Source organism: Dermochelys coriacea, chromosome 13, assembly GCF_009764565.3.
Source record: "Dermochelys coriacea isolate rDerCor1 chromosome 13, rDerCor1.pri.v4, whole genome shotgun sequence".
Taxonomy (NCBI): domain Eukaryota; kingdom Metazoa; phylum Chordata; order Testudines; family Dermochelyidae; genus Dermochelys; species Dermochelys coriacea.
The window spans coordinates 38,844,597-38,871,376 of record NC_050080.1 but is presented as its reverse complement, the minus strand read 5'-3'; the positions used below and the strand labels follow the sequence as shown (position 1 = coordinate 38,871,376).

At 62.2% G+C, this 26,780-nt stretch overlaps 1 protein-coding gene across 2 annotated transcripts; it reads left to right on the top strand.

The window, feature by feature from the left end:
* Nucleotides 1–1,668: 1,668 nt before the first annotated feature.
* LRP10 (LDL receptor related protein 10) lies at nucleotides 1,669–26,263 on the top strand. 2 transcript variants are annotated; one of them, XM_038370049.2, is made up of 7 exons: nucleotides 1,669–2,090; nucleotides 3,670–3,699; nucleotides 3,959–4,097; nucleotides 4,462–4,646; nucleotides 22,577–23,417; nucleotides 23,608–23,737; nucleotides 24,059–26,263. In XM_038370049.2, exons 1-7 carry the CDS (start codon nucleotides 2,036–2,038, stop codon nucleotides 24,551–24,553), a joined length of 1,875 nt encoding a protein of 624 aa, XP_038225977.1. In that variant the 5' UTR covers nucleotides 1,669–2,035; the 3' UTR covers nucleotides 24,554–26,263. The 2 variants fall into 2 exon arrangements, with proteins under 2 accessions (XP_038225977.1, XP_038225978.1); XM_038370050.2 differs by having other exon boundaries at nucleotides 1,671–2,090; nucleotides 22,580–23,417.
* The last annotated feature ends 517 nt before the right edge of the window (nucleotides 26,264–26,780 follow it).

Sequence of the window (26,780 nt, the reverse complement as noted above, 5' to 3'; positions counted from 1 at the left end):
ATCAGGGGATGTCTAGGGGGATAGATCAGGGGTGTCTGGGGGTGGATCCGGGGACATCTGGGGGGCTAGACCAGGGGATGTCGGGGTGGGGGTGGTGGATCCAGGGATATCTGGGTGTGTAGATCCGGGGATGTCTAGGGGGATAGATTCGGGGTGTCTGCGGGGGATAGTTTGGGGGTTCTGGGGGATGGATCTGGGGGTGTCTGGGGTGGATCCAGGGGTGTCTGGGTATGTAGATCCGCGGGTGTCTGGACGGATCAATCAGTGGATTTGTAGGGGGATAGATCTGGGGTGTCTGGGGGTGGATCCGGGGGTTTCTGGGGGGATAGATGGGAGGTCTGGGGGGATAGTTCTGGGGGTGGATCTAGGATGTCTGGGTGGCTGGATCTGGGGGTGTCTGAGGGGATGGATCCAGGGGTATCTCGGTGGATAGATCCAGGGATGTCTGGGGGGATAGATCAGGGGATGTCTAGGGGGATAGATCCGGGGTGTCTGGGGGTGGATCCGGGGGTTTCTGGGGGGATAGATCAGGAGGTGTCTGGGGGGGGGGGTGGATGCAGCGGTGTCTGGGGGATAGATCAGGGGATTTCTTCGGGGGTAGATCCGTGGTGTCTGGGGGGTGAGCTCACGGAGGAGCCAGGCAGTCGTGGGTGGTGGCTGAAGACAGGCAGACTGAGGGAGCTGGGGCAGGCGGGGGGGGGGCTGTGGGGCAGGATGTGGGTCTCTCTCATCAGCACATTTCCCACCATCGGTTTGTTCCTCTGGCTCTTTGATCCTGTGGCTGCTGATTCAGCCACCTCTGATTTCGCTAAGCGAGGCCTCGACCCCAGCTGGGGTCAGACAGCGAACCGAGGAGTCCTGGCTCCCAGCCCCCCGCCCCCAAACCACTAGCCCTCACTCCCCTCCCAGTCCTGGCTGGCTCCCAGGGGGGTCCCCCCTCCCCCCCGCAAGTCTGGGACCTTGGCTGTTGTATTTAGCAGCAGGACAGGACAGACAGTGTGTGTGGGGGGGTGTTGAATAAGAGCCAGTGGCGGTGGGGAATAGGGGGGGCGTGGAGGGAGGAGTGAACCCATGCTGGTGTCCCCATCTCCGCACCTCCCCCTCCTGCCACTAGTTGGCGTCAGAGGCTATAGGATGGAGATGGGAGGGAAGTTAGTCCTTAAAGGGCAATTCTGGGACCCCCCTCAAAAAACCCAGGGCTCTTAAAGGGCCGGTACCGCAATTCTGGGACCCCTCCCAAACAAGGGCTCTTAAAGGGCCGGTACCACAATTCCTGCCGCTTCCCCCCGAAATGTTGCTTATGAACATTTCCAGCCATTGTTCAATGGCCACTAGGGGGCGCCAAGCAAGGAGCTGAGAGTCCGTGTAAACAGGAAATTGTGCAAACGGGTATCACCGCAATTCTGGACCCCGCCCCCCAAAGGCTCTTAAAGGCGCAGCAGCGCCCTGCCAGAGCGGGGGGGGCATAGAGACCTTTGAACCCCAATACCCAGCCCCGAGAGGGGGAGGGGCGTGCGGGGTGGGGGCGAGTTAAAGGGCCAGGAGCGTCATTGGCAATGGGGGGAAGGGAAGCAGCTTCCCCCCCAGACCTATAGGCTCCCCGCCCCCGCCACACACTCCTAGCCCCCCCCGGAATGAGGGGACCCTGGGTGGGGGGGGAGGCGAGGGTTAAGGGGAGGTGCCCGGGGGGGGGGAGCAGGAGGTCACGTGACCCGGAAAGTTGCAAGCCAGGAAGCGAAGGACGGAAAGTTACCAAAGAAGGAGACGCGCGAGGGGCGCGGGTTCTAGGCTCGGGACCGGACCGGAGCGGAAGGAAGGAACCAGCCCGGCTGAGGGAGGGGGTGAAGGGCCCCCCCCGAATCCCTGCCCCCCTCGGACGGAAGTCGCGGGGTCGGGGCCCTCCAGAGCCGGGCGGTGGGAACTGGGGGCGCGCGGGAGATGTGCGGGCGTTAGGGGAGAGGAGAATCCGCCCAGCGACCCTCCCCACCCCCCCGATCCCCCGGGGGGCAAAAGGAGAAAATCGGGACCCTCCAGCATGAAAATGTCACCACTGGGGGCCGCCTGGATCCTGCTGCTTGGACTCGTCTGGGGTAAGAGCTGCCGGTGCCCCGCACTCGCGACCTGCAGCCCCCTGCCCCCCCCCCCCCCCCGGTGCCCCGCACTCGCGACCTGCAGCCCCCTGCCCCCCCCCCCCCCCGGTGCCCCGCACTCGCGACCTGCAGCCCCCTGCCCCCCGCGCCCCCCCGGTGCCCCGCACTCGCGACCTGCAGCCCCCTGCCCCCCCCGCCCCCCGGTGCCCCGCACTCGCGACCTGCAGCCCCCTGCCCCCCCGCGCCCCCCCGGTGCCCCGCACTCGCGACCTGCAGCCCCCTGCCCCCCCCGCCCCCCGGTGCCCCGCACTCGCGACCTGCAGCCCCCGGTGCCCCGCACTCGCGACCTGCAGCCCCCCGCCCGCCCGGTGCCCCGCACTCGCGACCTGCAGCCCCCTGCCCCCCCCGCCCCCCGGTGCCCCGCACTCGCGATCTGCAGCCCCCCGCCCGCCCGGTGCCCCGCACTCGCGACCTGCAGCCCCCCGGGCCCCCCCGGTGCCCCGCACTCGCGACCTGCAGCCCCCTGCCCCCCCCGCCCCCTGGTGCCCCGCACTCGCGACCTGCAGCCCCCTGCCCCCCCCGCCCCCCGGTGCCCCGCACTCGCGACCTGCAGCCCCCTGCCCCCCGCGCCCCCCCCGGTGCCCCGCACTCGCGACCTGCAGCCCCCTGCCCCCCCCGGCCGCCCGGTGCCCCGCACTCGCGACCTGCAGCCCCCTGCCCCCCGCCCCCCGGTGCCCCGCACTCGCGACCTGCAGCCCCCGGTGCCCCGCACTCGCGACCTGCAGCCCCCGGTGCCCCGCACTCGCGACCTGCTGCCCCCGGTGCCCCGCACTCGCGACCTGCAGCCCCCCGCCCGCCCGGTGCCCCGCACTCGCGACCTGCAGCCCCCCGCCCGCCCGGTGCCCCGCACTCGCGACCTGCAGCCCCCCGCCCGCCCGGTGCCCCGCACTCGCGACCTGCAGCCCCCTGCCCCCCGCGCCCGCCCGGTGCCCCGCACTCGCGACCTGCAGCCCCCCGCGCCCGCCCGGTGCCCCGCACTCGCGACCTGACGCCCCCCGCCCGCCCGGTGCCCCGCACTCGCGACCTGCAGCCCCCTGCCCCCCCCGGTGCCCCGCACTCGCGACCTGCAGCCCCCTGCCCCCCCGGTGCCCCGCACTCGCGACCTGCAGCCCCCCGCCCCCCGGTGCCCCGCACTCGCGACCTGCAGCCCCCCGCCCCCCGGTGCCCCGCACTCGCGACCTGCAGCCCCCCGCCCGCCCGGTGCCCCGCACTCGCGACCTGCAGCCCCCTGCCCCCCGCGCCCCCCCGGTGCCCCGCACTCGCGACCTGCAGCCCCCTGCCCCCCCCGCCCCCCCGGTGCCCCGCACTTGCGACCTGCAGCCCCCCGCCCGCCCGGTGCCCCGCACTCGCGACCTGCAGCCCCCCGCCCCCCGGTGCCCCGCACTCGCGACCTGCAGCTCCCTCCCGCCCCCAAGCCCTGCTGGTGCCCCGCACTCGCGACCTGCAGCCCCCTCCCGCCCCCAAGCCCTGCTGGTGCCCCGCACTTTTTCTTCTTATCCCAGTTTCTTTTCCCCTCTAGAAGCTGCTTCCTACACAGAGAAAGAATCAGGTGAGTGGGGAGGGCTGAGTGTGGGAGGAGGGTTCTCTGGGGTGCAGAGAGTGGGATTGGGGTGCAGGGCCTGAGTGGGGGAAGGACAGCGGTTGGGGGTCTGGTGGGGGGAGGGGGAAGGGCAGGGATTGAGTTGCAGGGGCTGGAGGGAGAAGGGGAGGCCGAAGGGTGGGGATTTGGGGTCACTGGGTGGGGTAGCACTGTGATTGGGGGGGCTGGGTCCATCGCTGACCTCTGCACCCCCCGAATTCCTCCGTAGCCACCTGTCATGCACCCCTGGAGGTGCGGGGGGAGCGCCAGGGGATGATCCGCAGCTTTCTCCCCCGACATGGCCGCATCCTGCCCAGCAAGTGCACCTGGGTCATCCTGGGGGGCCCGAAGGATGTGGTGACCATCAAGTGAGAGACCCCATGAACCCCTCAGCCCCCTGCCCCACTCCCTCAGCCCTCCCCGGGACACCCACCTCCTCCCCCCCTCCCTCAGCCCTCTCCTCACTCCCCACACCAGCCATCCCATCCCACCCCAGACTCTGCCTCAGAGAAGAGCTAAACCAGTAATTATCCCAATTAACCTCCCTCCCCTCCCCAGCCCTGGGGACGGATGGGAGTCGGCACCTGAGAGGGGAGAGGCCCCATACCCCACCCCCTACCCTAGAACTGGCACCCCCTGGAGGGGAGAAGCCCAGTGCCCCACCCTGCACCCTGGAGCTGGCGCCCCTGGAGAGGAGAAGCCCCATACCCCTCACCCACCTCTTCTCTGCAGGTTCGAGCGGTTCCAGCTGGCATGCGGGGAGACCAAACTCTACATCTGGGCTCACTCCTACCCCCACCAGGCCCTCTGCGGCTCCCGGCTCCCTGCCCCCCTGGAATACAGAGGCACCAACGTCACCCTCAGCTACTCACGCAGCTGGACGGTGGCTGAGGGCTTCCAGCTCCGCTACGAGAGAGGTGGGGGCGCAGTTGGGAAATGGGGCAGGGGGTGCACCTGGGAGGGTTGAGCAACTCCTCAGTCTGTCTGTCTGCCTCTCCACCCCAAAGTGCCCCCTTCCACTCATCGGACCCAACCATCCAACCATCCCCACTAGCCCCGACCAACCATGCATCCTCACCTGCCCCGACCCAACCATCCATCCATCTCCACCCGACCCAAACATCCATCCAACCCCACCCGCCCAGACCCAACCATCCAACCCGATCCGACCATCCATCCGTCCCCAGCAGCCCTGACCAACCATCCAACCCCACCCGCCCAGACCCAACCATCCATCCATCCATCCATCCCCATCAGCCCCGACCAACAAACCATCCATCCATCCATCCATCCCCACCAGCCCCGACCGACCAACCATCCATCCATCCCCACCAGCCCCGACCGACCAACCATCGATCCATCCCCACCAGCCCCGACCGACCAACCATCCATCCATCCCCACCAGCCCCGACCGACCAACCATCCATCCATCCCCACCAGCCCCGACCGACCAACCATCCATCCATCCCCACCAGCCCCGACCGACCAACCATCCATCCATCCCCACCCGACCCGACCGACCAACCATCCATTCATCCCCACCCGACCCGACCGACCAACCATCCATCCATCCCCACCCGACCCGACCGACCAACCATCCATTCATCCCCACCCGACCCGACCGACCAACCATCCATCCATCCCCACCCGACCCGACCGACCAACCATCCATCCATCCCCACCCGACCCGACCGACCAACCATCCATCCATCCCCACCCGACCCGACCGACCAACCATCCCCACCAGCCCCGACCAACCAACCAACCATCCATCCATCCCCACTGGCCCCAACCAACCCTGCAACCCCACCTGCTCCGACCCTACAATCCATCCCCACCGGCCCTGACTGACTATCCATCCATCCACACCAGCCCCGACCAACCAACCAACCATCCATCCATCCCCACTGGCCCCAACCAACCCTGCAACCCCACCTGCTCCGACCCTACAATCCATCCCCACTGGCCCCGACCAACCATCCATCCTCACCCAACCCAACCATCCATCCATCCATCCCCGCTGGTCCCAACCAACCCTGCAACCCCATCTGCCCCGACCCTACCATCCATCCATCTCCACCTGACCCAACCATCCATCCATCCCCACTAGCCCCGACCAACCATGCAACCTCACCTGCCCCGACCCAACCATCCATCCATCTCCACCCGACCCAAACATCCATCCAACCCCACCCGCCCAGACCCAACCATCCAACCCCATCCGACCATCCATCCGTCCCCAGCAGCCCTGACCAACCATCCAAACCCACCCGCCCAGACCCAACCATCCATCCATCCATCCGTCCCCACCAGCCCCGACCAACAAACCATCCATCCCCACCAGCCCCGACCAACAAACCATCCATCCCCACCAGCCCCGACCAACAAACCATCCATCCCCACCAGCCCCGACCAACAAACCATCCATCCATCCATCCCCACCAGCCCTGACCAACCAACCATCCATCCATCCATCTCCACCCGACCCAACCATCCATCCATCTCCACCCGACCCCACCCGCCCAGACCCAACCATCCAACTCCACCCGACCATCCATCCATCCCCACCCGACCCAACCAACCAACCATCCATCCATCCCCACCAGCCCCGACCAACCAACCAACCAACCATCCATCCATCCCCACTGGCCCCAACCAACCCTGCAACCCCACCTTCTCCGACCCTACAATCCATCCCCACCAGCCCCGACCGACCAACCATCCATCCATCCCCAACAGCCCCGACCAACCAACCATCCATCCATCCCCACCCGACCCGACCAACCAACCATCCATCCATCTCCACCCGACCCGACCAACCAACCATCCATCTCCACCCGACCCAACCATCATCCATCCCCACCAGCCCCGACCAACCAACCAACCATCCATCCATCCCCACTGGCCCCAACCAACCCTGCAACCCCACCTTCTCCGACCCTACAATCCATCCCCACCAGCCCCGACCGACCAACCATCCATCCAGCCCCGACCCACCAACCATCCATCCAGCCCCACCAGCCCCGACCCACCAACCATCCATCCAGCCCCACCAGCCCCGACCCACCAACCATACATCCAGCCCCACCAGCCCCGACCGACCAACCATCCAAACCCACCCGCCCAGACCGAACCATCCATCCATCCATCCGTCCCCACCAGCCCCGACCGACCAACCATCCATCCATCTCCACCCGACCCGACCGACCAACCATCCATCCATCCCCACCAGCCCCGACCGACCAACCATCCATCCATCCCCACCAGCCCCGACCCGACCAACCATCCATCCATCTCCACCAGCCCCGACCGACCAACCATCCATCCATCCCCACCAGCCCCGACCGACCAACCATCCATCCATCCCCACCAGCCCCGACCGACCAACCATCCATCCATCCCCACCAGCCCCGACCGACCAACCATCCATCCATCCCCACCAGCCCCGACCGACCAACCATCCATCCATCTCCACCCGACCCGACCGACCAACCATCCCCACCAGCCCCGACCGACCAACCAACCATCCATCCATCCCCACTGGCCCCAACCAACCCTGCAACCCCACCTGCTCCGACCCTACAATCCATCCCCACCGGCCCCGACCGACCATCCATCCATCCCCACCATCCCCGACTGACCATCCATCCATCCCCACTGGCCCCGACCAACCATCCATCCTCACCCAACCCAACCATCCATCCATCCATCCCCGCTGGTCCCAACCAACCCTGCAACCCCATCTGCCCCGACCCTACCATCCATCCATCTCCACCCGACCCAACCATCCATCCATCCCCACTAGCCCCGACCAACCATGCAACCTCACCTGCCCCGACCCAACCATCCATCCATCTCCACCCGACCCAAACATCCATCCAACCCCATCCGACCATCCATCCGTCCCCAGCAGCCCTGACCAACCATCCAAACCCACCCGCCCAGACCCAACCATCCATGCATCCATCCGTCCCCACCAGCCCCGACCAACAAACCATCCATCCCCACCAGCCCCGACCAACAAACCATCCATCCCCACCAGCCCCGACCAACAAACCATCCATCCCCACCAGCCCCGACCAACAAACCATCCATCCCCACCAGCCCCACCAGCCCCGACCAACAAACCATCCATCCATCCATCCCCACCAGCCCTGACCAACCAACCATCCATCCATCCATCTCCACCCGACCCAACCATCCATCCATCTCCACCCGACCCCACCCGCCCAGACCCAACCATCCAACTCCACCCGACCATCCATCCATCCCCACCAGCCCCGACCAACCAAACATCCATCCATCCCCACCAGCCCCGACCAACCAACCATCCCCACCAGCCCCGACCAACCAACCAACCATCCATCCATCCCCACTGACCCCAACCAACCCTGCAACCTCACCTGCTCCGACCCTACAATCCATCCCCACCATCCCCGACTGACCATCCATCCATCCCCACCATCCCCGACTGACCATCCATCCATCCCCACTGGCCCCGACCAACCATCCATCCTCACCCAACCCAACCATCCATCCATCCATCCATCCCCGCTGTTCCCAACCAACCCTGCAACCCCACCTGCCCCGACCCTACCATCCATCCATCCATCTGCACCAGCCCTGACCATCCATCCATCTCTACCCGACCAGACCTAACCATCCATCCCCACCCGACCCAACCATCCATCCATCTCCACCCGACCCCACCCGCCCAGACCCAACCATCCAACTCCACCCGACCATCCATCCATCCCCACCAGCCCTGACCAACCAACCATCCATCCAACCCCACCCGCCCAGACCCGACCATCCATCCATCCCCAGCAGCCCTGACCAACCATCCAACCCCACCCGCCCAGACCCAACCATTCATCCATCCATCCATCCCCACCGGCCCCAATCAACCATCCATCCATCCCCACCGGCCCCAATCAACCATCCATCCTTCCCCACCAGCCCCGACCAACAAACCATCCATCCATCCCCACCCGACCCGACCGACCAACCATCCATCCATCCCCACCCGACCAAACCATTATCCATCCCCACCAGCCCCGACCAACCAAGCAACCATCCATCCATCCCCACTGGCCCCAACCAACCCTGCAAGCCCACCTGCTCCGACCCTACAATCCATCCCCACTGGCCCCGACCAACCATCCATCCTCACCCAACCCAACCATCCATCCATCCATCCCCGCTGGTCCCAACCAACCCTGCAACCCCATCTGCCCCGACCCTACCATCCATCCATCTCCACCTGACCCAACCATCTATCCATCCCCACTCGCCCCTACCAACCATGCAACCTCACCTGCCCCGACCCAACCATCCATCCATCTCCACCCGACCCAAACATCCATCCAACCCCACCCGCCCAGACCCAACCATCCATCCCCATCCGACCATCCATCCGTCCCCAGCAGCCCTGACCAACCATCCAAACCCACCCGCCCAGACCCAACCATCCATCCATCCATCCGTCCCCACCAGCCCCGACCAACAAACCATCCATCCCCACCAGCCCCGACCAACAAACCATCCATCCGTCCCCACCAGCCCCGACCAACCAACCATCCATCCATCCCCACCCGACCCGACCAACCAACCATCCATCCATCTCCACCCGACCCAACCATCATCCATCCCCACCAGCCCCGACCAACCAACCAACCAACCATCCATCCATCCCCACTGGCCCCAACCAACCCTGCAACCCCACCTTCTCCGACCCTACAATCCATCCCCACCAGCACCGACCGACCAACCATCCATCCATCCCCAACAGCCCCGACCAACCAACCATCCATCCATCCCCACCCGACCCGACCAACCAACCATCCATCCATCTCCACCCGACCCAACCATCATCCATCCCCACCAGCCCCGACCAACCAACCAACCAACCAACCAACCATCCATCCATCCCCACTGGCCCCAACCAACCCTGCAACCCCACCTTCTCCGACCCTACAATCCATCCCCACCAGCCCCGACCGACCAACCATCCATCCATCCCCACCAGCCCCGACCGACCAACCATCCATCCAGCCCCGACCGACCAACCATCCATCCAGCCCCGACCGACCAACCATCCATCCAGCCCCGACCGACCAACCATCCATCCAGCCCCACCAGCCCCGACCCACCAACCATCCATCCAGCCCCACCAGCCCCGACCCACCAACCATCCAAACCCACCCGCCCAGACCGAACCATCCATCCATCCATCCGTCCCCACCAGCCCCGACCGACCAACCATCCATCCAGCCCCACCAGCCCCGACCGACCAACCATCCATCCATCTCCACCCGACCCGACCGACCAACCATCCATCCATCTCCACCCGACCCGACCGACCAACCATCCATCCATCCCCACCAGCCCCGACCAACCAACCATCCATCCATCTCCACCCGACCCGACCAACCAACCATCCATCTCCACCCTACCCAACCATCATCCATCCCCACCAGCCCCGACCAACCAACCAACCAACCAACCATCCATCCATCCCCACTGGCCCCAACCAACCCTGCAACCCCACCTTCTCCGACCCTACAATCCATCCCCACCAGCCCCGACTGACCAACCATCCATCCATCCCCACCAGCCCCGACCCGACCAACCATCCATCCAGCCCCGACCCACCAACCATCCATCCAGCCCCACCAGCCCCGACCCACCAACCATCCATCCAGCCCCACCAGCCCCGACCCACCAACCATCCAAACCCACCCGCCCAGACCGAACCATCCATCCATCCATCCGTCCCCACCAGCCAACCATCCATCCATCTCCACCCGACCCGACCGACCAACCATCCATCCATCTCCACCCGACCCGACCGACCAACCATCCATCCATCTCCACCCGACCCGACCGACCAACCATCCCCACCAGCCCCGACCGACCAACCAACCATCCATCCATCCCCACTGGCCCCAACCAACCCTGCAACCCCACCGGCTCCGACCCTACAATCCATCCCCACCGGCCCCGACCGACCATCCATCCATCCCCACTGGCCCCGACCAACCATCCATCCTCACCCAACCCAACCATCCATCCATCCATCCCCGCTGGTCCCAACCAACCCTGCAACCCCATCTGCCCCGACCCTACCATCCATCCATCTCCACCCGACCCAACCATCCATCCATCCCCACTAGCCCCGACCAACCATGCAACCTCACCTGCCCCGACCCAAACATCCATCCAACCCCACCCGCCCAGACCCAACCATCCAACCCCATCCGACCATCCATCCGTCCCCAGCAGCCCTGACCAACCATCCAAACCCACCCGCCCAGACCCAACCATCCATCCATCCATCCGTCCCCACCAGCCCCGACCAAACAAACCGTCCATCCCCACCAGCCCCGACCAACAAACCGTCCATCCCCACCAGCCCCGACCAACAAACCGTCCATCCCCACCAGCCCCGACCAACAAACCGTCCATCCATCCATCCCCACCAGCCCCGACCAACAAACCATCCATCCATCCATCCCCACCAGCCCCGACCAACAAACCATCCATCCATCCATCCCCACCAGCCCGACCAACAAACCATCCATCCCCACCAGCCCCGACCAACAAACCATCCATCCATCCCCACCAGCCCCGACGAACAAACCGTCCATCCCCACCAGCCCCGACCAACAAACCGTCCATCCCCACCAGCCCCGACCAACAAACCATCCATCCATCCATCCCCACCAGCCCCGACCAACAAACCATCCATCCATCCATCCCCACCAGCCCCGACCAACCAACCAACCATCCATCCATCTCCACCCGACCCAACCATCCGTCCATCTCCACCCGACCCCACCCGCCCAGACCCAACCATCCAACTCCACCCGACCATCCATCCAGCCCCGACCAACCAACCATCCATCCATCCCCACCAGCCCCGACCAACCAACCATCCATCCATCCCCACTGGCCCCAACCAACCCTGCAACCTCACCTGCTCCGACCCTACAATCCATCCCCACCAGCCCCGACCGACCATACATCCATCTCCACTGGCCCCGACGGACCATCCATCCTCACCCAACCCAACCATCCATCCATCCATCCATCCCCGCTGGTCCCAACCAACCCTGCAACGCCACCTGCCCCGACCCTACCATCCATCCATCCATCTGCACCAGCCCTGACCATCCATCCATCTCTACCCGACCAGACCTAACCATCCATCCCCACCCGACCCAACCATCCATCCATCTCCACCCGACCCCACCCGCCCAGACCCAACCATCCAACTCCACCCGACCATCCATCCATCCCCACCAGCCCTGACCAACCAACCATCCATCCAACCCCACCCGCCCAGACCCGACCATCCATCCATCCCCAGCAGCCCTTACCAACCATCCAACCCCACCCGCCCAGACCCAACCATTCATCCATCCATCCATCCCCACCGGCCCCAATCAACCATCCATCCATCCCCACCGGCCCCAATCAACCATCCATCCTTCCCCACCAGCCCCAACCAACAAACCATCCATCCATCCCCACCAGCCCCGACCAACAAACCATCCATCCATCCCCACCAGCCCCGACCAACAAACCATCCATCCATCCCCACCAGCCCCGACCCAACCATCCAACTCCACCCGACCCAACCATCCATCCATCCCCACCAGCCCTGACCAACCAACCAACCAACCATCCATCCATCCCCAGCAGCCCTGACCAACCATCCAACCCATTCCGCCCAGACCCAACCATCCATCCATCCATCCCCACTGGCCCCAATCAACCATCCATCCTTCCCCACCAGCCCCGACCAACCAACCAACCATCCATCCATCACCACCCGACCCATCCATCCATCTCCACCCGACCCTACCATCCATCCAACCCCACCCGCACAGACCCAACCATCCATCCATCCATCCCCACTGGCCCCAATCAACCATCCATCCCCACCTGACCTGACCCGACCCAACCATCCATCCCCACTGGTCCCGACCATCCATCCGTCCATCCCCACTGGCCCCAACCAACCCTGCAACCCCACCTGCTCCGACCCTACAATCCATCCCCACCGGCCCCGACCGACCCTACAATCCATCCCCACTGGCCCCGACCGACCATCCATCCATCCCACCGGCCCCGACCGACCATCCATCCATCCATCCATCCCTTCCGGCCCCGACCGACCATCCATTTCTACCCGACCAGACCTAACCATCCATCCCCACCCGACCAAACCATCCATCCATCTCCACCCGACCCACCCACCCAGACCCAACCATCCAACTCCACCCGACCATCCATCCATCCCCACCAGCCCTGACCAACCAACCATCCATCCATCTGCACCCGCCCCAACCATCCATCCAACCCACCCGCCCAGACCCAACCATCCAACCCCACCCGACCATCCATCCATCCCCACCACCCCTGACCAACCATCCAACCCCACCCGCCCAGACCCAACCATCCATCCCCACCAGCCCCGACCAACAAACAATCCATCCATCCCCACCAGCCCCGACCAACAATCCATCCATCCCCACCAGCCCCGACCAACAAACCATCCATCCATCCCCACCAGCCCCGACCAACCAACTATCCATCCATCCATCCATCCATCTCCACCCGACCCAACCATCCATCCATCTTCACCCGACCCCACCCGCCCAGACCCAACCATCCAACTCCACCCGACCATCCATCCATCCCCACCAGCCCTGACCAACCAACCATCCATCCATCTCCACCCGACCCAACTATCCATCCATCCCCACAAGCCCTGACCAACCAACCATCCATCCATCCCCAGCAGCCCTGACCAACCATCCAACCCCACCCGCCCAGACCCAACCATCCGTCCATCCATCCCTACTGGCCCCAATCAACCATCCATCCTTCCCCACCAGCCCCGACCAACAAACCATCCATCCATCCCCACCAGCCCCAACCAACCAACCAACCATCCATCTCCACCCGACCATCCATCCATCCCCAGCAGCCATGACCAACATCCAACCCCACCCGCCCAGACCCAACCATCCATCCATCCATCCATCCCCACCAGCCCTGACCAACCAACCATCCATCCATCTCCACCCGACCCAACTATCCATCCATCCCCACCCGCCCAGACCCAACCATCCATCCATCCATCCCCACTGGCCCCAACCAACCCTGCAACCCCACCTGCTCCGACCCTACAATCCATCCCCACCGGACCCGACCGACCATCCATCCTCACCCAACCCAACCATCCATCCCCGCTGGTCCCAACCAACCTGCAACCCCACCTGCCCTGACCCTACCATCCATCCATCCCCACCAGCCCCGACCATCCATCCATCTCTACCCGACCAGACCTAACCATCCATCCCCACCTGACCCAACCATCCATCCATCTCCACCCGACCCCACCCACCCAGACCCAACCATCCAACTCCACCCGACCATCCATCCATCCCCACCAGCCCTGACCACCCGACCATCCATCCATCCCCACCAGCCCTGACCACCCAACCTTCCATCGAACCCCACCCGCCCCAACCATCCATCCAACCCCACCCGCCCAGACCCGACCATCCATCCATCCCCAGCAGCCCTGACCAACCATCCATCCATCCATCCCCACCGGCCCCAATCAACCATCCATCCCCACCGGCCCCGACCAACAAACCATCCATCCCCACCGGCTCCGACCCTATAATCCATCCCCACCGGCCCCGACCGACCATCCATCCATCCCCACTGGCCCCGACCAACCATCCATCCTCACCCAACCCAACCATCCATCCATCCATCCCCGCTGGTCCCAACCAACCCTGCAACCCCATCTGCCCCGACCCTACCATCCATCCATCTCCACCCGACCCAACCATCCATCCATCCCCACTAGCCCCGACCAACCATGCAACCTCACCTGCCCCGACCCAAACATCCATCCAACCCCACCCGCCCAGACCCAACCATCCAACCCCATCCGACCATCCATCCGTCCCCAGCAGCCCTGACCAACCATCCAAACCCACCCGCCCAGACCCAACCATCCATCCATCCATCCGTCCCCACCAGCCCCGACCAACAAACCATCCATCCCCACCAGCCCCGACCAACAAACCATCCATCCCCACCAGCCCCGACCAACAAACCATCCATCCCCACCATCCCCGACCAACAAACCATCCATCCATCCATCCCCACCAGCCCCGACGAACAAACCGTCCATCCCCACCAGCCCCGACGAACAAACCGTCCATCCCCACCAGCCCCGACGAACAAACCGTCCATCCCCACCAGCCCCGACCAACAAACCGTCCATCCCCACCAGCCCCGACCAACAAACCGTCCATCCCCACCAGCCCCGACCAACAAACCATCCATCCGTCCATCCCCACCAGCCCCGACCAACAAACCATCCATCCCCACCACCCCGACCAACAAACCATCCATCCATCCATCCCCACCAGCCCCGACAAACAAACCGTCCATCCCCACCAGCCCCGACCAACAAACCATCCATCCATCCATCCCCACCAGCCCCGACCAACAAACCATCCATCCATCCATCCCCACCAGCCCCGACCAACAAACCATCCATCCATCCATCCCCACCAGCCCCGACCAACAAACCATCCATCCATCCATCCCCACCAGCCCCGACCAACCAACCAACCATCCATCCATCTCCACCCGACCCAACCATCCGTCCATCTCCACCCGACCCCACCCGCCCAGACCCACCATCCAACTCCACCCGACCATCCATCCAGCCCCGACCAACCAACCATCCATCCATCCCCACCAGCCCCGACCAACCAACCATCCATCCATCCCCACTGGCCCCAACCAACCCTGCAACCTCACCTGCTCCGACCCTACAATCCATCCCCACCAGCCCCGACCGACCATACATCCATCTCCACTGGCCCCGACGGACCATCCATCCTCACCCAACCCAACCATCCATCCATCCATCCATCCCCGCTGGTCCCAACCAACCCTGCAACCCCACCTGCCCCGACCCTACCATCCATCCATCCATCTGCACTAGCCCTGACCATCCATCCATCTCTACCCGACCAGACCTAACCATCCATCCCCACCCGACCCAACCATCCATCCATCTCCACCCGACCCCACCCGCCCAGACCCAACCATCCAACTCCACCCGACCATCCATCCATCCCCTCCAGCCCTGACCAACCAACCATCCATCCAACCCCACCCGCCCAGACCCGACCATCCATCCATCCCCAGCAGCCCTTACCAACCATCCAACCCCACCCGCCCAGACCCAACCATTCATCCATCCATCCATCCCCACCGGCCCCAATCAACCATCCATCCATCCCCACCGGCCCCAATCAACCATCCATCCTTCCCCACCAGCCCCAACCAACAAACCATCCATCCATCCCCACCAGCCCCGACCAACAAACCATCCATCCATCCCCACCAGCCCCGACCAACAAACCATCCATCCATCCCCACCAGCCCCGACCCAACCATCCAACTCCACCCGACCCAACCATCCATCCATCCCCACCAGCCCTGACCAACCAACCATCCATCCATCCCCAGCAGCCCTGACCAACCATCCAACCCATTCCGCCCAGACCCAACCATCCATCCATCCATCCCCACTGGCCCCAATCAACCATCCATCCTTCCCCACCAGCCCCGACCAACCAACCAACCATCCATCCATCACCACCCGACCCATCCATCCATCTCCACCCGACCCTACCATCCATCCAACCCCACCCGCACAGACCCAACCATCCATCCATCCATCCCCACTGGCCCCAATCAACCATCCATCCCCACCTGACCTGACCCGACCCAACCATCCATCCCCACTGGTCCCGACCATCCATCCGTCCATCCCCACTGGCCCCAACCAACCCTGCAACCCCACCTGCTCCGACCCTACAATCCATCCCCACCGGCCCCGACCGACCCTACAATCCATCCCCACTGGCCCCGACCGACCATCCATCCATCCCCACCGGCCCCGACCGACCATCCATCCATCCATCCATCCCTTCCGGCCCCGACCGACCATCCATTTCTACCCGACCAGACCTAACCATCCATCCCCACCCGACCAAACCATCCATCCATCTCCACCCGACCCACCCCCCCAGACCCAACCATCCAACTCCACCCGACCATCCATCCATCCCCACCAGCCCTGACCAACCAACCATCCATCCATCTGCACCCGCCCCAACCATCCATCCAACCCCACCCGCCCAGACCCAACCATCCAACCCCACCCGACCATCCATCCATCCCCAGCACCCCTGACCAACCATCCAACCCCACCCGCCCAGACCCAACCATCCATCCCACCAGCCCCGACCAACAAACCATCCATCCATCCCCACCAGCCCCGACCAACAAACCATCCATCCATCCCCACCAGCCCCGACCAACAAACCATCCATCCATCCCCACCAGCCCCGACCAACCAACTATCCATCCATCCATCCATCCATCTCCACCCGACCCAACCATCCATCCATCTTCACCCGACCCCACCCGCCCAGACCCAACCATCCAACTCCACCCGACCATCCATCCATCCCCACCAGCCCTGACCAACCAACCATCCATCCATCTCCACCCGACCCAACTATCCATCCATCCCCACAAGCCCTGACCAACCAACCATCCATCCATCCCCAGCAGCCCTGACCAACCATCCAACCCCACCCGCCCAGACCCAACCATCCGTCCATCCATCCCTACTGGCCCCAATCAACCATCCATCCTTCCCCACCAGCCCCGACCAACAAACCATCCATCCTTCCCCACCAGCCCCGACCAACCAACCAACCATCCATCCATCTCCACCCGACCCAACCATCCATCCAACCCTACCCGCCCAGACCCAATCAACCATCCATCCCCACCAGCCCCAACCAACCAACCAACCATCCATCTCCACCCGACCATCCATCCATCCCCAGCAGCCATGACCAACATCCAACCCCACCCGCCCAGACCCAACCATCCATCCATCCATCCATCCCCACCAGCCCTGACCAACCAACCATCCATCCATCTCCACCCGACCCAACTATCCATCCATCCCCACCCGCCCAGACCCAACCATCCATCCATCCATCCCCACTGGCCCCAACCAACCTTGCAACCCCACCTGCTCCGACCCTACAATCCATCCCCACCGGACCCGACCGACCATCCATCCTCACCCAACCCAACCATCCATCCCCGCTGGTCCCAACCAACCTGCAACCCCACCTGCCCTGACCCTACCATCCATCCATCCCCACCAGCCCCGACCATCCATCCATCTCTACCCGACCAGACCTAACCATCCATCCCCACCCGACCCAACCATCCATCCATCTCCACCCGACCCCACCCACCCAGACCCAACCATCCAACTCCACCCGACCATCCATCCATCCCCACCAGCCCTGACCACCCGACCATCCATCCATCCCCACCAGCCCTGACCACCCAACCTTCCATCGAACCCCACCCGCCCCAACCATCCATCCAACCCCACCCGCCCAGACCCGACCATCCATCCATCCCCAGCAGCCCTGACCAACCATCCATCCATCCATCCCCACCGGCCCCAATCAACCATCCATCCCCACCGGCCCCGACCAACAAACCATCCATCCCCACCGGCCCCGACCAACAAACCATCCTCACCCAACCCAACCATCCATCCATCCATCCCCGCTGGTCCCAACCAACCCTGCAACCCCACCTACCCTGACCCTACCATCCATCCATCCATCCCCACCAGCCCCGACCATCCATCCATCTCTACCCAACCAGACCTAACCATCCATCCCGACCCAACCGTCCATCCATCTCCACCCGACCCCACCAACCCAGACCCAACCATCCATCTCCACCCGACCCAACCATCCATCTCCACCCGACCCAACCATCCATCCAAGCCCACCCACCCAGACCTAACCATCCAACCCCACCCGACCATCCATCCATCCCCAGCAGCCCTGACCAACCATCCAGCCCCACCCGCCCAGACCCAACCATCCATCCATCCCCCTGGCCCCAATCAACCATCCATCCCCACCTGACCTGACCCAACCCAACCCTCCATCCCCACTGGTCCCGACCATCCATCCATCCATCCATCCCCACTGGCCGCAACCAACCCTGCAACCCCACCTGCTCCGACCCTACAATCCATCCCCACGGGCCCCGACCGACCATCCATCCATCCCCACCAGCCCCGACCGACCATCCATCCTCACCCAACCCAACCATCCATCCATCCATCCCCACCAGCCCCGACCGACCATCCATCCTCACCCAACCCAACCATCCATCCATCCGTCCCCGCTGGTCCCAACCAACCCTGCAACCCCATCTGCCCTGACCCTACCATCCATCCATCCATCCCCACCAGCCCCGACCATCCATCCATCTCTACCCGACCAGACCTAACCATCCATCCCCACCCAACCCAACCATCCATCCATCTCCACCCGACCCCACCCACCCAGACCCAACCACCCAACTCCACCCGACCATCCATCCATCCCTACCAGCCCTGACCAACCAACCATCCATCCATCTCCACCCGACCCAACCATCCATCCAACCCCACCCGCCCAGACCCGACCATCCATCCATCCTCAGCAGCCCTGACCAACCATCCATCCAACCCCACCCGCCCAGACCCGACCATCCATCCATCCATCCCCACCGGCCCCAATCAACCATCCATCCATCCCCACCGGCCCCAATCAACCATCCATCCATCCCCACCGGCCCCGACCAACAAACCATCCATCCATCCCCACCGGCCCCGACCAACAAACCATCCTCACCCAACCCAACCATCCATCCATCCATCCCCGCTGGTCCCAACCAACCCTGCAACCCCACCTGCCCTGACCCTACCATCCATCCATCCATCCCCACCAGCCCCGACCATCCATCCATCTCTACGCAACCAGACCTAACCATCCATCCCCACCCGACCCAACCATCCATCCATCTCCACCCGACCCCACCCACCCAGACCCAACCATCCAACTCCACCCGACCATCCATCCATCCCCACCAGCCCTGACCAACCAACCAACCAATCCATCCATCCATCCATCTCCACCCGACCCAACCATCCATCTCCACCCGACCCAACCATCCATCCAAGCCCACCCACCCAGACCTAACCATCCAACCCCACCCGACCATCCATCCATCCCCAGCAGCCCTGACCAACCATCCAACCCCACCCTCCCAGACCCAACCATCCATCCATCCATCCCCACTGGCCCCAATCAACCATCCATCCCCACCTGACCTGACCTGACCCGACCCAACCATCCATCCCCACTGGTCCCGACCATCCATCCATCCCCACTGGCCGCAACCAGCCATGCAACCCCACCTGCTCCGACCCTACAATCCATCCCCACGGGCCCCGACCAACCATCCATCCGGCCCCGACCAACCATCCATCCGGCCCCGACCAACCATCCATCCATCCCCACCAGCCCCGACCGACCATCCATCCTCACCCAACCCAACCATCCATCCATCCATCCCCACTGGTCCCGACCATCCATCCATCCCCACTGGCCGCAACCAGCCATGCAACCCCACCTGCTCCGACCCTACAATCCATCCCCACGGGCCCCGACCAACCATCCATCCGGCTCCGACCAACCATCCATCCGGCCCCGACCGACCATCCATCCAGCCCCACCAGCCCCGACCGACCATCCATCCTCACCCAACCCAACCATCCATCCATCCGTCCCCGCTGGTCCCAACCAACCCTGCAACCCCACCTGCCCTGACCCTACCATCCATCCATCCATCCATCCCCACCAGCCCCGACCATCCATCCATCTCTACCCGACCAGACCTAACCATCCATCCCCACCCGACCCAACCATCCATCCATCTCCACCCGACCCCACCCGCCCAGACCCAACCATCCAACTCCACCCAACCATCCATCCATCCCTACCAGCCCTGACCAACCAACCATCCATCCAACCCCACCCGACCCAACCATCCATCCAACCCCACCCGCCCAGACCCGACTATCCATCCATCCCCACCGGCCCCGACCAACCATCCTTCCCCACCGGCCCCGACCAACCATCCGTCCAACCCTACCCGCCCAGACCCAATCAACCATCCATCCCCACCAGCCACAACCAACCAACCATCCATCCATCTCCACCCGACCCAACCATCCATCCAACCCTACCCGCCCAGACCCAATCAACCATCCATCCCCACCAGCCCCAACCAACCAACCATCCATCCATCTCCACCCGACCCAACCATCCATCCAACCCCACCAGCCCAGACCCAACCATCCATCCATCCCCACTGGCCCCAATCAACCATCCATCCCCACCTGACCTGACCCGACCCAACCATCCATCCCAACTGGCCCCAACGAACCCTGCAACCCCACCTGCTCCGACCCTACAATCCATCCCCATCGGCCCCGACCGACCATCCATCCATCCATCCCCACCGGCCCCGACCGACCATCCATCCATCCATCCATCCCCCCCCACCGGCCCCGACCGACCATCCATCCATCCATCCCCCCCCACCGGCCCCGACCGACCATCCATCCATCCATCCATCCCCCCCCACCGGCCCCGACCGACCATCCATCCATCCATCCCCACCAGCCCCGACCCAACCATCCATCCAACCCTTCCCGCCCAGACCCAACCAACCATCCATCCCCACCAGCCCCAACCAACCAACCATCCATCCATCTCCACCCACCCAACCATCCATCCAACCCTACCCGCCCAGACCCAATCAACCATCCATCGCCACCAGGCCCAACCAACCAACCATCCATCCATCTCCACCCGACCATCCATCCATCCATCCATCCCTAGCAGCCCTGACCAATCATCCAACCCCACCCGCCCAGACCCAACCATCCCCACTGGCCCCAATCAACCATCCATCCCCACCTGACATGACCCGACCCAACCATCCATCCCCACTGGTCCCGACCATCCATCCATCCATCCCCACTGGTCCCAACCAACCCTGCATCCCCACCTGCTCCGACCCTACAATCCATCCCCACCGGCCCCGACCGACCATCCATCCATCCCCACCGGCCCCGACCGACCATCCATCCTCACCCAACCCAACCATCCATCCATCCATCCCCACTTGTCCCAACCAACCCTGCAACCCCACCTGCCCCGACCCTACCATCCATCCATCCATCCCCACCAGCCCCGACCATCCATCCATCTCTACCCAACGAGACCTAACCATCCATCCCCACCCGACCCGACCCGACCCGACCCACCCATCCATCCATCCCCACATGAGCCAACCATCCACATGCAGGCCCACACAACCCGACCATCCATCCATCCATCCATCCCCACCTTCCCAGACCCATTTATTCAGCCATCTCCACATGACCCAACATCAGTCCATCCCCACACAACCCAGCCATCTATGCAATCCAGTATAACCATGCATCCATCCCCCACAACCTGACCATCCATCCAACCCCATCTGCCCAGACGTGACCATCCATCCATCCCCACCAGCCCGAACCAATCATTTCACCCCATCCGCCCAGACCCAACCATCCATCCCCACACAACCCAACCCAACCCATCTGTCCATCCCCACCTGCCCTGACCATCTGACTATCCATCCATCCTCCCACAAACCGATCCAACCAACCATTCCTCCCCACATGTACCCATCGTTCCATCCATCCAACCATATACCCATCCTGATGCACCTGTCCCATCCATCCATCCCCGTGCTCTCTGTCCATCCTTGTCCCTGTTTCACTCTCTCTCTCTCATCCCAGCAGGTCCCCTCCTCTCTGCCTCACCCCCATCTTGTAACCTGACTCTGAATGATTTCTATGGGGTCTTCTCCCCACCTGCCTGGCCTGGGGGCCCCGCTGGTGCCCTCATCCGGTGCCGCTGGGCCCTGGACCCCCACGATAGTCGCCCCCTCACCGTGCTCTTCACCACACTGGACCTGGCTCCGAACGACTCCCTGGAGGTCTATGAGGGCCACCCAGACCTGCCAGCTGAGCCGCAGCTTCTGCGACGCGTGGATGCGGCCAGCAACGGGCAACCGGTAGCGGTGGAGTCACCCTCCAGCCGGGCATGGGTGGCCTGGCAGGGCCTGGGGGACCACGGCTTCAACGCCACCTACCACGTGCGTGGGTTCTGTGTGCCCTGGCAGCGGCCCTGCGGCCAGGGGGATGAGGCTCGGTGCTACGGCGAGGTGGAGCGCTGCGATGGCATCTGGCACTGCCCAGACGGGGCGGACGAGGAGCGCTGCCCAGGCTGCCCGGAGGGGAGCTATCCCTGCCGGGCTGGCGCTGGAGGCCCCTGCTACGCACCCGCTGACCGGTGCAACTACCAGACGCTGTGCCCAGACGGGGCGGACGAGCGGGGCTGCTGGCGCTGCCAGCCCGGCCACTTCCGCTGCGGGGATGGGCGCTGTGTCTACGAGGCCTGGCGCTGCGACGGGCAGCCCGACTGCACTGACGCCTCCGATGAGGCCGCCTGTCCCTACGCCCTACCCCGCAAGGTGGTGGCAGCCGCGGCCATCGGCAGCCTGATCTGTGGCCTCCTGCTGGTCATCGCGCTGGGCTGCACCTGCCGACTCTACGCTGTGCGCAGCCAGGAGTACAGGTGGGGGTGGGGCCATGGGATGGGTGGGGCTATGGGATGGGGTGGAGCTCTCGGGTGGATGGGGGTGGGGCTATGGAGGGGTAGGATCAGAGGCAGATGAACCCAGGGCTGGAGGGGAGTTGTAGGAAAGGGGGGCAGTGGGGGGGGAAGCCCCAGGGTTGCCATCTCATGCTCTTCCCCACCCCTGCAGCCTCTTCGCCCCCCTGTCCCGCAGCGACGCTCAGCTGGTCCGGCAGGAGGCGCCGCCATCCTATGGGCAGCTCATTGCGCAGGGGCTGGTCCCACCTCTCGAAGACTTCCCCACCGACAGCCCCGGGCAGGTGAGGCGCATCCACCCTGCACCCCACTGAGCCCTCCCCTGTCCTCTGAGCCCCCCACGGCACCCACCACCACTCTGTCTCCACAGAGAGAGGCCCCCATGACCTGGCCCCCGCCGAGCGACCAACCCCACACACTGGGCCCTCCACTGAGAGCCCCGGAGTGGTGAGCACCTCCTAGGTGTGTCCCCCCCACAGAGACCCTGGGGCAGCTGACACCCCCCAATCCTCCCGCCCAACCCCTGAGCCCCTCTCCTGGATCCCCAAGCATGGGGGGCTCCCTCTCCCTGGTGCTGACCCCCCTCCACTCCTGTCTTGTTGCAGACGTCGCTGCTGGGGAATCTACGCTCTCTGCTCCATCTGCTGCAGCATGAGCCGGCGGGGGGGCGCCGGGCCCGCCGGCCCCCCCGCCCCCTGCGCCGTCTGCTGCGCCGCCTACGCCGGTGGGGGCTGCTGCCCCGCTCTGCCCCTGCTGCCCGCCCTGCCGCCCCCCCTGCCCAGCCCCCACCACACGCTGCCGGCCGGGAGGGGGGGGGGGCGGCCGGCGGGCCTGATGAGGCCCCGCCCCTGCCACAGAAAGTCCCGCCTCCTGGGCCAGAGCCCCCCATGGCCCCACTCCCTGCAGGCCCCCAGCGGCTGCCCAGAGGGGTGATGGGGGCCCTCCGTGGGTGCCTCTTTCCCTCCTCCGAGGGCCATGGGGAGCCTCCGAGCCTCCCACCCTCCCCTGAGGGGGAAGATGATGTGCTGCTACTACCCCTCGCTGAGTCCCGGCCCTCCCTCCCTGCCGAGGACCTGGACGATGACCCCCTCCTCACCTGAGTGCCTCCCACCAGGCCCCATTGCCTTTAAGAACCCAGCGGCCAACGGGGAGAGTGGTTAAGCCACCCCTGCCACCAGCAGGGTTCAACGGGGGCGGCAATATCTGTGAGGCAGTCAAAAACTGGCCCACAAAGGATGGGGCCATTGCACATTGCCTTTAAGGACTTAACGCTAACTGAGCAGCGAAAGAATATTTGCCTGCCTGTCAAAAAAGCTCTTCAAGAGAAGAGTTTTGTCAGTTTTGCCTTTAAGAAGCTGGGGGCTAATCGGAGAGCAGGGCAGCCCGGCAGGGTTGAACCAATCGCGCCCACCCCCAGAGGCCAAATCTGGCCGCATCTGAGTGGAAGGAAAAATATTTGTCTGGCAGTCACAAAAGGCTCCTGAACGGGATGTGCCCTTTCGAAGTCTTTGTATGGCTGTTCTAAAGAACGTCTTAAAGGTGCTGGAACCCTATCAGTGGAGGAAAGAAATGGCAGTTAAAAAATACTCTTAAAGGCAATGGCTCAGCTGGCAATAATTTTCCTCTTCTATGAGTCGAAATTTTCTATAATCAATTATTTTTTCATACCTGAGTTAGAAAAATGAACCTTTGCGCATTTCTTTTCGCAGTGCCTGATAAATGAATCTTTATGGTCAGCAAACCTTGAGGTTAAAAAAAAAAAAAGGTCTTTTAAAGGTAATGGGCAAAATCCGCAACATTTTACTCCCCGTTTGCTAAAATGTTGTTCTGATTGAAACAAAAAAATGAGAAATGGACAGAAAATGAATATGTGAGTTTTATGTAGCTGGGATTCTCTGCGCAAAATATTTACATGGCTGTAAAAAAGAAAACTCTTAAAGGTAATGACCATTTTACCTCCTCAAAAGATTGTTTTAAATGATTGTCTCTTCTAAGTCATATTTTAAAAAACAATGTGCATTTGTATTCAGCTGACACATTGAACAGTGATTCTGAATGACAAAAGATACATGTGGCAGTTTTTTATGTGTGTGTGTGTGTTTACACACACTTAAAGGCAATGACTAAATCTGAAAGATTGTCGGCCATTTTTGATAGATTTTTTTTAATATATATATGTGTTCTTTTTGTAAAGAAGGTGAGGAATAAGATGAAAAGAAATGTGTGTGTCTATGGATTGGGAAATTCACTTGTGAATCTTGGCACCAAATATTTGTATTGTAAACTGATTTTTAAAGGCAATGGCAAAAACATTTAACCAGCTACTGCGCGAGATTTTTTTTTTGTAGTTATGTTTTTAAATGCAAAAGCAGAAGCTGAATTTTCACAAGTTCCATGGCTAGAAAAGCTGCACTTGATTCTCAACCCAGACACTTTGTGGTGGTGGTGTTTTTTCAAATAAGCTTCTTAAAGGCAAAGTTTGGATCAGAAAAAAATACACCACTTTTGACAGTGACCATTTATTTGGTTTGCTTGTTCGCTTGTTTGTTTTGTGCAATTATATTTGAAAGAGAGGAACTAGGGAGAAAATCAAGTTACAAATCTATGCCCCAGGACATTGAGGTGGGGGATGTCAGTGTAAAGTATTTGCCTGGCCATTAACAAATAAAATAAACACAAGAAACAGGTGGGTTTATCTGTAACCATAAATTAAATAAAAATCTGACATGACTCACCATACAGCTTACTTGCAAAATACAACGGTGAGACTGAAAAATTTAACCAGCTCCAGTAGAGAACTTTTAAAGAGAGGAAAAAAACCACAATAAGTGGGTGCATCAGTGTATGCAGCCTAAGAGAGGCAGTGCAAAAATTTGTGTGGCAGACAAAAAATAAAATACTATTAAAAGTAATGGCTGGGAGGGGGGGATTTAACCAGGTTTTTCTGAAGAACTTGTTTTATTTAAAAATGAGAAATAGCTGGAAAATAAGATTAAAAATCTACATAGCTGCAAAATTAGAATTTACGAGGCAGTCAAAAAATTAAATATTAAAGGTAATGGCCAAAATGCAGAATTGTAACCAGCTCGTTTGTCCATCATTTTGTAAAAAGAGAGAGACAATAAATTTGAGCATCTGCCTATGTAAAAAATAAGATGAGAATTCACACTGCAAAATACTTGTGTGGCAGTCAAAAAATACAAAGTTCTTAAAGGCAATGGCCAGGTGGAAAATTGGAGCCATCTCTGGTGCAGTGATTTCTCTCGGTGTGAAGGAACCGGGGGTTGCCAGGCTGGGGGTTTGACTGCCAGTGGAGGTTCCTGATTA